This window comes from Schistocerca piceifrons, chromosome 1 (assembly GCF_021461385.2).
Source record: "Schistocerca piceifrons isolate TAMUIC-IGC-003096 chromosome 1, iqSchPice1.1, whole genome shotgun sequence".
In the NCBI taxonomy this organism is placed as follows: domain Eukaryota; kingdom Metazoa; phylum Arthropoda; class Insecta; order Orthoptera; family Acrididae; genus Schistocerca; species Schistocerca piceifrons.
In genome coordinates, this window is record NC_060138.1 from 842,497,352 (window position 1) to 842,509,450 (window position 12,099).

Sequence of the window (12,099 nt, forward strand, 5' to 3'; positions counted from 1 at the left end):
TTACTGCTTTATACATATTATTTAGCAAATGGTAGGGTATCCTGACATATCACGTCCTGAATGTATGGAAGGATCAAATTGGGTTAAATAATGAAAATGATTTTGAAGCAGAGAGATTTCGTCTTTTGTGATACCATGGGTCTCAGCTCCTCAAATTCTGGAAAATTATTACTATTATTTAAATTTAATGCAGATAATTTAGATGTAGGCGACGATCTTCACGGCGACGCTGCTCAACAATAGAGGTACGTGAATGTGTTCATCTTTTTCCTTTCGTGGCCGCTACCGTCAGTTTCAATATATTTGCCGAGACATTCAGAACCTGCAGTCTTTTTTTTTTCATTTAATTTCAAAGTCCACGGATTTACGTTCTAAGATGAATAAATGCATTTAACTGTAATTCTTTTTATCTAGGCCACGGGGGATGATTGCACTAAAAATGTACGTGCCTCTATCCCGTTCGTATGATCGCATACATTTGAGTATGTACAAGCGTAACTATATTTAAGACTCATTTCCTATACAGTACTAACGCTTTTTTTTTTGACCACTCATACGCGAATGTACGTGCCCTCTTATTTGATGCAGTCAGTCGGCCGTATTCCTTAATGACATTATTTGTAATAGTCAGTGGCTTAGCTTCCAGAATTGATCTTTGCCTGTGTCGCAACAGCGCTTCACGCGAAATAGTTATTATGCCACATCCACAACAACTTTTATTTCAAAATTTTGACGACTGACTGAATAAAGCCGGCCGGTGTGGCCGAGCGGTTCTAGGAGCTTCAGCATGGAACCGCACAACCGCTACGGTCGCAGGTTCGAATCCTGCCTCGGGCATGGATGAGTGTGATGTCCTTGGGTTAGTTAGGTTTAAGTAGTTCTAAGTTCTAGGGGACTGATAACCTCAGATGTTAAGTCCCATAGTGCTCAGAGCCATTTGAACCATTTTTGACTGAATAAAGATTTTTCTAACAATAACAATAGCGAAACATAATAATATAACTGGACGCGTTACATACTGAATGGAATTTTGAACAGAATTCGAAGATGTATCTAACTTGTTTTAGTGATGTGCTTACTGTTATACGTAATGGACAATCAATGTAAGTAATTTTAAGATGTATTCTTTTGTGGATGGTATCAGTTTCAAAAAAACTCATCTATATACGAGATCGCGTTCTGTGTGATCAAACTACCGTCGTTTTGGCCTCTCTTCATCAGGGTGACTAATTGTGATTTGAGTTTACTGCTTTATACATATTATTTGGGAAACGGTAGGGTATCCTGACATATCACGTCCTTAATGTATGGCAGGATCAAGTAAGATTGATGTAATACGCTTTATTCTGGGTATAATTGATGTCAGTTTTTGTTGGTTGTCATAGGCGAATCCGCTGGAAGCGGCCGTCGTGACACAGAGCAGCTTACGTAGTGGCTGGTGGCGTCAGACCAGCCAGTGCTCCTGTTATCTGTAGCGTGGTGTTTACGGCATGTGGTGGTGCAGCTCCGAATCAAGTTTGGGCCACCAGCATCCAGGATGGTGTTATTCTCTAGCCCTTCTTATGATTCATCTTAGATGAGCGCATTACTCCCTTGATGGCGTCTCTGAATTTTTCTCTAAGTGGTAAATGGATGGCTAGCAGTAACACGGAATTCTTTACATGGTACGGACTAGCCACACGTGTCATTATGTTCTACCTACGCCAAGTTAGTACGCTGACCAAGCTCTCGTATCGCTTGTGCTCACCAGTATGTGTGTTAATGGGGCGTCTCTTCTCATAATTATAGATCAGTGCCCAGACGCTTGCAAGCTTGTACACTACTGACTTATGAAGCTTCTCCATCCTGTCTTTAATGGAATACAGGAAGTCCTTTATTTTATTGTTTGATGGGTTTGATTCTTCCTAGCCACGGAATCTTGCCTACTATGTTAGTAATAGGTGGGTGATTTCTCACGGCGGTAGGGTGAGAACGACTGCTGCTGGTTGGTGGGAGTCGCCTTATTATGTGTCCGGGTGGTTCTAGTCCCTTAGTAAATTCCTTAGTGTAGTGTTGGCAGAAGAGCCAACACTGTGTTTCTAGAGGAGGCCGAAATGCACGCGTTTAATTACACGCTGACTGGCGTGAGGTCTGGAACAGGACAATATCTTGAGAATGCAAATAAAGTACGTAGATGATGTAATACTTAACTTTAATCCACAATTGTAGAACATCTCTCTTTACGGTACATGTTATAACCACAATATATATAGCAAAGGATTATGGCGCCTTGCTAGGTCGTAGCAATTGACGTAGCTGAAGGCTATGCTAACTATCGTCTCGGCAAATGAGAGCGTATCGGTCAGTGTAGCTTCGCTAGCAAAGTCGGCTGTACAACTGGGCGAGTGCTAGTACGTCTCTCTAGACCTGCCGTGTGGTGGCGCTCGGTCTGCGATCACTGACAGTGGCGACACGCGGGTCCGACGTATACTAATAGACCGCGGCCGATTTAAAGGCTACCACCTAGCAAGTGTGGTGTCTGGCGGTGACACCACACTTAGTAGTGTTTTAGATGCATAGCCAACGCTGAAGGCAGAATCATCGCAATGTGACACACAGACTATGCCTTCTGCTTTCGGAAACATATTCTCTGAAGGTAAGAGACCTCATATTCGTCGTCACCATCTACTTCCTTCAACATTTCGTCTACAAAAAATACAGCATTGGCAAATTTTAGTGAAGTATAGTCGCTAATCACAACATCTCAGTTCAAATTAAAAAGCTATAGTGATGAACTACCCTCTGATTCATCGAATGCCTCTACATTTTGCATATTATCTTCCAAAGTGTTTGGAGGGATCACATATCTACCTGATCCCATTAGTTGGATTAGGATCACAGAATTAAGAGTGTGGTCCGAAACCACAAACATAACGAAATCTGACTCAACGAAGATGTTGACATTAAGTGCTTGAAATCCATATTTCCTAAACCCATAAGACACATTTTCTGGTATCACTGCCTTAATAAAATTTGCATCAACACATTCCGCAGCTTGCTAATTGTCATAGGTCTGACATTCGCAGCAACCACGAGTCTACACTGACTTGCTGGTTGCCATATAGACGTGCTTCAGTCCGTACTTTAGACACTATAAAACTTTAGTTAAGAATCATAGTCTGCATAACTACCAAATCTAACACCGGTTTTAATGTATAGCTCAAAATAGCAAATTTCCAAAAGCTTCTCCTACAAAAGCCACGAATTTCTTTCGGTGAATTATATTTTGCCGGTGCTACTGTTATTAGTGTATAAAGTGTAACGGACTGCATCAGCGTCTTTCTCACGTTTTCGCTGTCAAGGCTGTTCCCGATGTAGGTCCCACAATGTTTCGATGTTTATCTGGATTTTGTAACTACTGTGAAAGCAGCCACACAACACACTTACTAACGGCTGCCTCTCTGCTCGTGCTTCGTCTAACAATCTGCTTGGCGTTCGTGACTTACAAGCGATCTCCTTACTGCTCGGAAAACACTTTTATTTAAGCAGACTGACTCCTTCCGCAGCTATTTATCTTTCACACGCCTCCCTGTGCGAATTCTTGTCGCTTGTTTCTACGTTCCGTCTGAGACGTAACAGTCTATTGAAACCCATTTAAAACTCGTATTTTTCGATCCAATTTGAAACAAACAGGAATCTCTGATGCAAACAAAAGGCAGTGCTATAGATAAACCTATACTTACAAAATTGATACCATAAAACTGATTACTGAATTGTAGTTGTGTTGAGGTGTATAGCTCCTGTAATTGGTAGGAATATTTAGGATTAACGTAATTAGGTGAAATCTGGAACAAATGATCGAGTACATTGGTTAAAGTCATGTCCTTGAAACTGAGATGGATTTCTGTTAAAACAGTATCTAAATTAAGTCTGTGGTATTTAAACGAAAAACCATCTGTGAGAGTCAAAATTGATTAGAAAATTAAAATGTAATTAGCGACAATGTTATAAGTGGCGTGTAAACAAAGGTAGTTCTTTAGGTGTTTTGTCAATAATAAATAATATTTTTCCACATTCAATGGGAGACTTGGAAACATATACATTTTTAGGAACATTTTCCGAACCATGTACCTTTTACATTTTATAAAAATAGTAAAAGTATTGTTAATTTTTCATATTTGAGTATTCACACACTCCTAAAATGTTAAATACTTAAAAATCGATAAATGTATTTGTTCTATTAGAGCCAGTGCAACTGTTGAAATATGTCATTAATTTTAAGGCAACAGTTTTAATCGTAATTTTATTAAAAAAAACTTTATAACAATACCGAGGATTGATCGGATATACATATAAAAGGGCAGCCATGTTGGAATGAGAGAGCAGTGTCTTAGAAGATATTTTACAAGAAGCATGTAATTGCTTAAGTAAGATGTACGTCAGTGTTGTAAGCATGTCGGTATAATTATGACCTGATTTAGAATAAAGGTTCTGAAACACAATGTTTGATCGTTCATGGTGTAGAAACCATGTTACACTCGACAACATGAGCTTTTGGCAGCAGCAGATATAAAGCAAATGGATGAGTACACCCTACAAAATTATAAGCTTTGTTAATAATAATTTCACACGTCACATTGTCTGCAGGTGTCAACGGCAAGTTTCTCACTTTTTAAAGGCTGTCCTAAACAGCTGCTGCCAGCTAGAAGACTCACAAATCCACGTATGCTTTTGTGCGTGTTTTCTTAGTCCCTGCAGGCACCCCTCAGTTATCAGCACGTTTCGCATTGCTCGCCAGGCTCTTCGCACAGTGTCCTTTATTGAGCTGGGCGACGGCATCTTCTATGCTACTTCCCCGTTATTGCAGAATGTGTCTCTGGCGTTCACTGTATGGGTCCCGGCTCTCCCCTCGTGCTGCACCGTTGACGCTGTGAGTAACCAGCGGAAGTATCACAATACGCTCAGTATTCAACACGCAGAAGGTGATCTGATGATAATATCTCAGTTTTATCGGGTGGTCACAGCCGTGTCCTTTACAGTGCTGTAAATAATTTTGTCCTAATTATGATAATATCAGAGGAATAGGAAGTCTCAGAGAGAAGTGTAGTATTTTTTTACAATAATGTAGCTTTAATAAGTCTTTTTCAGTCTAAAAAGAATATTTTGTAATGACGATCATATACAGTCATGTACAAATTATGTGCAACTGCTTTATGTGTAATTTAAAACAGGCTAAGACTAAGATGCTGTTGTTTCCAAAAAACTTCGTAGAGGATAATTCAAAGAAATCTTTTTTAAGCTTCCGTTAAAGATGATTTTATAAAATAAGTCCAGCACAACAGTGTTTTAGGAAACAAGTATAAAATGTTTATTTGCTTTCCTGGTACATGTAATTACGGTTGCAAATACATGCCTTTGGAGGAAACGCATGTAGTATATTTTATTTTTATGTTCATAAAAAAAACCAAACCATTTCAGATATGTGTCTAAGGTGTTGGCTTGGATTGTAAAGAACTGGTTCTTTTGAAAAATTGAATGTAAATATTTATACAACAATAAGTACACATAAAAAAGAATTGTTACAAAAAGCTGTAAGGCATTCAGCATGGCAGGAGAGCCACGCCGTCCTTTTGCGGGCAGTGACGTAGGAACGCAGGGCAGGAGCGGCTAGGGGTAGGCCGCGCGCACACCGTGTACTCCTCGACCTCTCTGGCGGCCCTCTGCAGGTGAAGAACGCGACCACGGTGAGAGGCGCACGCAGCGCCGCGGTGCTGAGATTCGTGGAGCGGCCGTCACACGGCTACAGCCGCGGCGAGCCATCTGGCCAGACTCACTCGGGGGCCGCCGTCTTGCTGTCAGTGTGGTCCTGCTGCCTCTGCTGCTCCCTCTTCGCTCCTCGGTTTAGGAAGATTGCGAATCTGCAACAACGTAGCCAGTTCAAAACTAGTGCTCTCAATTTACCTACATCTACAATATGTCGGCAAAATACTGGGTGATCAAAAAATCAGTATAAATTTGAAATCTGAATAAATCACGGAATAATGTAGATAGAGAGGTTCAAATTGACACACATGCTTGCAATGACATGGGGTTTTATTAGAACCAAAAAAATACAAAAGTACAAATAATGTCCGACAGATGGCGCTTCATCTAATCAGAATAGCAATAATTAGCATAACAAAGCAAGACAAAGCAAAGATGATGTTCTTTACAGGAAATGCTCAACATATCGACCATCATTCCTCAACAATAGCTGTAGTCGACGAATAATGTTGTGAACAGCACTGTAAAGCATGTCCGGAGTTATGGTGAGGCATTGGCGTCGAATGTTGTCTTTCAGCATCCGTAGAGATGTCGGTCGATCACGATACACTAGCGACTTCAGGTAACCCCAAAGCCAACAATCGCACGGACTCAGGTCTGGGGACCTGGGAGGCTAAGCATGACGAAAGTGGCGGCTGAGCACACGATCGTCACCAAACGACGCGCGCAAGAGATCTTTCACGCGTCTAGCAATATGGGGTGGAGTGTCATCGTGCATAAACATCGTAGTTCCAGCAGGTGTTTATCATCCAGGCTGGGGATGATGCGATTCGGCGTACCTCTCACCCGTCACGGTAGCAGTTACAAAACCAGAATCACGCATTTCCTCGAAGAAAAAAGGCCCAATAACGGTAGATGTGGAAAATCCAACCCATACCGTAACTTTGTCGTCGTGCAATGGAGTTTCCACGACAGTTCTAGGATTTTCGGTAGCCCAAATTATGCAGTTGTGGGCGTCGACAGACCCTCTGACCGTGAAATGAGCTTCGTCGGTCCACGACACGTTACTCAACCAATCGTCATCTTCCGCCATCTTTTGAAACGCCCACACCGCAAATGCCCTCCGCTTCACTAAATTGCCAGGTAACAGTTCATGATGCCGATGGATTTTGTACGGATAGCATCGGAGGGTACGCGTAAGTGCCAACCAAACAGTAGTGTGTGGAATGCCGGTGCGACATGCGACTGCACGAGCGCTGACTTCCCCATGCATAGACAAAGCCGCTGCAGTCTCCATTTCTTCCTGAACTGTCTCAGCAGCATTACGCCTTGTGCTCGGTCGGCCACTACGGGGTCTATCGTCTAAACAACCCGTGGATTCGAACTTCGAAATCATTCTCGCCACAGCTGCGTTTGTCAACGGACCTTTAACCGTTCGAATCCCCTTCCTATGACGATAGGATCGTAACGCTGAACTAGCACATTCCCCATTCTGATAATACAGCTTCACTAAAAGCGCCTTTTCAGGTAACGTCAACATGCTGCGACCACTGGCGCATCTGATTCTCTCTCTCATTACAGCCTCTTTTATACACGATTGTCATGCGCAGTCACTGACGTTTTCGGGAGGACGACGGTTCAATCCCGCGTCCGGCCATCCTGATTTAGGTTTTCCGTGATTTCCCTAAATCGCTCCAGGCAAATGCCGGGATGGTTCCTTTCAAAGGACACGGCCGACTTCCTTCCCGTCCTTCCCTAATCCGATGAGACCGATGACCTCGCTGTCTGGTCTCCTTCCCCAAAACAACCAACCCAACTGACGTTTTGCTGTCCAGCGCCATCTGTCGGACATTTTGTGAACTTCGTTTTTTTTTGTTCTAATAAAACCCCATGTCATTCCAAGCATGTGTGTCAAGTTTTACCTCTCTATCTACATTATTCCGTGGTTTATTCAGCCGCACCGTCTGGGGCATCTTGTCACGGTCCGTGAGGATCCCCACGTCGGAGGTTCGAGTCCTCCCTCGGGCATGGGTGTGTGTGTTGTCTATAGCGTAAGTTAGTTTAAGTTAGATTAAGTAGTGTGTAAGCTTAGGGACCGATGACCCCAGCAGTTTGGTCCTATAAGACCTAACCACAAATTTCTAAAATATATGGAAATACCAAAAAGACAACACGTTACAATACCTACTACGGTTTAGGAAACCTGTTGGCATTCAAAGCAGATTACCGTCGTCTCTGAACGGATAAAGGATTTTTAAGGGTAGCTCATACTATTCTTCCGGCAAAATAAAGGCAAATTAAGGTAACGATAGGAGAGGTGGATAGCGATCACGCACCCTTCTCTTCAAAGTAGACTAAGAAGTATCAATAACATTGAGATCTGGTGTCTCTGATGGCCAGGGGAGATGCGACTGTTCATCCTCGTACTCTCAAAACCAATCCTTGATGATGCCATCATTGTGAACAAAGGGCCCTTTTGTCTTGGATTATTGCACCACCATTGGGGGACAGACATTACACCATAGGATGGACATTACCTGTCAGAATGGTCGCATAATCCTTGGCAGTAATGCCACCTTGCAGCCTAACCATGGGGGCCACGGAATACCACGATATGGCTGTCAAAATCATCTCCGAACCCAAGATCATCACCGAACCCAAAATCGTCACCGAAACCCCGTCATGTTTCACTCTTGGGGCGTAAACTCGGCCACAATTTGGAAACAGTGCGAAACAACATTCAACTGACAAAATGACTTTCTGATATTGCTCCACAATCTAGCTTTTTGGCTTTGGCACAACGTTCTCCTGATACGGGCACTAGCATCACTGGTGAGTGGTTTTGGAATTCCAACTGCCTATACAGTTCTTTGCTTATGGAATTCCCTTCGTGTTCTTTGGGTACTGCTAGCGTTCGCGAGTGCACCATTCAGTTCGGCAGCGACTTTTCCAGCAGTCGTCCTCTTATTTTTCGTATCAGTTTTTTTCAACCAGGCCCGGATCGAGGGTGGGCCAAACCTGGGTGTCTGCCCCAGCCGGAAATTTCAGGGGGCGCCAAATTCCTATTCTTTAAGGATAGAACCTTGTTTTACAAAGCGCCTGTCATACAGCGCACGTTGGTCTATCGATTATTCATGTTTTTTTTGTTGTGGTCTTCAGTCCTGATACTGGTTTGATGCACCTCTCCATTCTACTCTATCCTGTGCAAGCTTCTTCATCTCCCTGTAACCACTGCAACGTACATCTTTCTGAATGTACTTAGTGTATTCATCTTTTGGTCTCCCTCTACAAATTTTACCCTCCACGCTGCCCTCCAATACTAAATTGGTAAGCCGTTGATACCTCAGAACTTGTCCTACAACCGATCCCTTCTTCTAGTCAAGTTGTGCCACAAACTTCTCTTCTCCCCAATCCTATTCAATGCCGTTAGTTATGTGATCTACCCATCTAATCTTCAGCATTCTTCTGTAGCACCACATTTCGAAAGCTTCTATTGTCTTCTTGTCCAAACTGTTTATCGTCCATGTTTCACTTCCATACATGGGTACACTCCATACAAATACTCTCAGAAACGACTTCCTGACACTTAAATCTATACTCGATGTTAACAAATTTCTCTTCTTCAGAAACGCTTTCCTTGCCATTGCCAGTCTACATTTTATATCCTCTCTGCTTCGACCATCATCAGTTATTTTGCTCCCCAAATAGCAAAACTCCTTTACTACTTTACGTGTCTCATTTCCAAATCTAATTCCCTCAAAATCACCCTACTTAATTCGACTACATTCCATTATCCTCGTTTTGCTTTTGTTGATGTTCATCTTATATCCTCCTTTCAAGACACTCTCCATTCCGTTCAACTACTCCTCCAGGTCCTTTGCTGTATCTGACAGATTTATTACGTCATCGGCAAACCTCAAGGTTTTTATTTCTTCTCCATGGATTTTAATATCTACTCCGAATTTTTCTCTTGTTTCCTTCACTGCTTGCTCAATATACAGGTTGAATAACATCGAGGATAGGCTACGACCCTGTCTCACTCCCCTCCCAACCACTGCTTCCCTTTCATGTCCCCCGACTCTTATAACTGCCATCTGGTTTCTGTACAAATTGTAAATAGCATTTCGCTCCCTGTATTTGACCCCTGCCACCTTCAGAATTTGAAAGAGAGTATTCCAGTCAACATTGTCAAAAGCTTTCTCTAAGTCTACAAATGGTAGAAACGTAGGTTTGTCTTTCCTTAATCTAAGTCGTAGGGTCAGTATTGCCTCACGTGTTACGATATTTCTACGGAATCCAAACTGATCTTCCCCAAGATCAGCTTCTACCAGTTTTTTCCATTCGTCTGTAAAGAATTCGCGTTAATATTTTGCAGCCGTGACTTATTAAACTGAGAGTTCGGTAATTTTCGCATCTGCCAACACCTGCTTTCTTTGGGATTGGACTTATTATATTCTTCTTGAAGTCTGAGGGTATTTCGCCTGTCTCATATATCTTGCTCACCAGATTGTCAGTGCTGGCTCTCACAAGGCCGTCAATAGTTCTGATGGAACGTTGTCCACTCCTGGGGCCTTGTTTCGTCTTAGGTCTTTCAGTGCTCTGTCAAACTCTTCACGCAGTATCATATCTCCCCTTTCATCTTCATCTACATCCTCTTCCATTTCCATAATATTGTCCTCAAGTATATCGCCCTTGTATAGACCTTCTATATACTCTTTCCACCTTTCTGCTTTCCTTTCTTTGCTTACAACTGGGTTTCGATCTGGACTCTTGATATTCATACAAGTGGTTCTCTTTTCTCCAAAGGTCTCTTTAATTTTCCTATAGGCAGTATCTATCTTACCCCTGGTGAGATAAGCCTCTACAACCTTATATTTGTCCTCAAGCCATCCCTGCTTAGCCATTTTGCACTTCCTGTCGATCTCATTTTTGAGACGTTTGTATTCCTTTTTGCCTGCTTCATTTACTGCATTCTTATATTTTCTCCTTTCATCAATTAAATTCAATATTTCTTCTGTTACCCAAGGATTTCTAGTAGCCCTCGTCTTTTTACCTACTTTATCCTCTGCTGCATTCACCATTTCATCCCTCAAAGCTACCCATTCTTCTTCTACTGTATTTCTTTCCCCCATTCGTGTCAGTTGTTCCCCCATGCTCTCCCTGAAACTCTGTACAACTTCTGGTGTAGTCAGTTTATCCAGGTCCCATCTCCTGAAATTCCCCCCTTTTTGCAGTTTCTTCGGTTTTCATCTACAGTTCATAACCAACAGATTGTGGTCGGAGTCCATATGCGCCCCTGGAAATGTCTTACAATTTAAAACGTGGTTCCTAAATCTCTGTCTTACCATTATATAATCTATCTGAAACCTGTCAGTATCTCCAGGCTTCTTCCATGTATACAACCTTCTTTTACGATTCGTGAACCAAGTGTTAGCTATGATTAAGTTGTGCTCTGTGCAAAATTCTATCAGGCGGCGTCCTCTTTCATTTTTTTCCCTCAATCCATATTCACCTACTACGTTTCCTTCTCTCCCTTTTCCTACTCTCGAATTCCAGTCACCCATGACTATTAAATTTTCGTCTCCCTTCACTATCTGAATAATTCCTTTTATTTCATCATACATTTATTCAATTTCTTCGTCATCTGCATAGCTAGTTGGCATATAAACTTGTACTACTGTAGTTGGCGTGGGCTTCGTGTCTATCTTGGCCACAATAATGCGTTCACTATGCTGTTTGTAGTAGCTTACCCGCACTCCTATTTTTTTTATTCATTATTAAACCTACTCCTGCATTACCCCTATTTGATTTTGTATTTGTAAACCTGTATTCGCCTGACCAAAAGTCTTGTTCCTCCTGTCACCGAACTTCACTAATTCCCAAACCTTAACCTATCCATTTCCCTTTTTAAATTTTCTAGCCTACCTGCCCGATTAAGGGATCCGACATTCCACGCTCCGATGCGTAGAACGCCAGTTTTCTTTCTCCTGATAACGACGTCCTCTTGAGTAGTCCCCGCCCAGAGATCTGAATGGAGGACTGTTTTACCTCCGGAATATTTTACCCAAGAGGACGCCATCATCATTTAACCATACAGTAAAACTGCATGCCCTCTGGAAAAATTACGGCTGTAGTTTCCTTTTGCTTTCAGCCGTTCGCAGTACTAGCACAGCAAGGCCGTTTTGGTTAGTGTTACAAGGCCAGATCAGTCAATCATCCAGACTGTTGCCCCTGCAACTACTGAAAAGGCTGTTGCCCCTCTTCAGGAACCACACGTTTGTCTGGCCTCTCAACAGATGCCCCTCCGTTGTGGTTGCACCTACGGTACGGCTATCTGTATCGCTGAGGCAGGCAAGC

General features: G+C 42.5%; 1 protein-coding gene across 1 annotated transcript in view; it reads right to left on the minus strand.

Moving 5' to 3' along the window:
• Positions 1 to 5,809: 5,809 nt before the first annotated feature.
• LOC124775649 (proton-coupled folate transporter-like) overlaps positions 5,810 to 12,099 on the minus strand; it is a 40,679-nt gene continuing 34,389 nt past the window's right edge. Inside the window, exon 10 of the mRNA XM_047250480.1 lies at positions 5,810 to 5,897. Coding sequence (XP_047106436.1) covers positions 5,810 to 5,897 — 88 coding nt within the window. The remainder of the gene's footprint in view (positions 5,898 to 12,099) is intronic.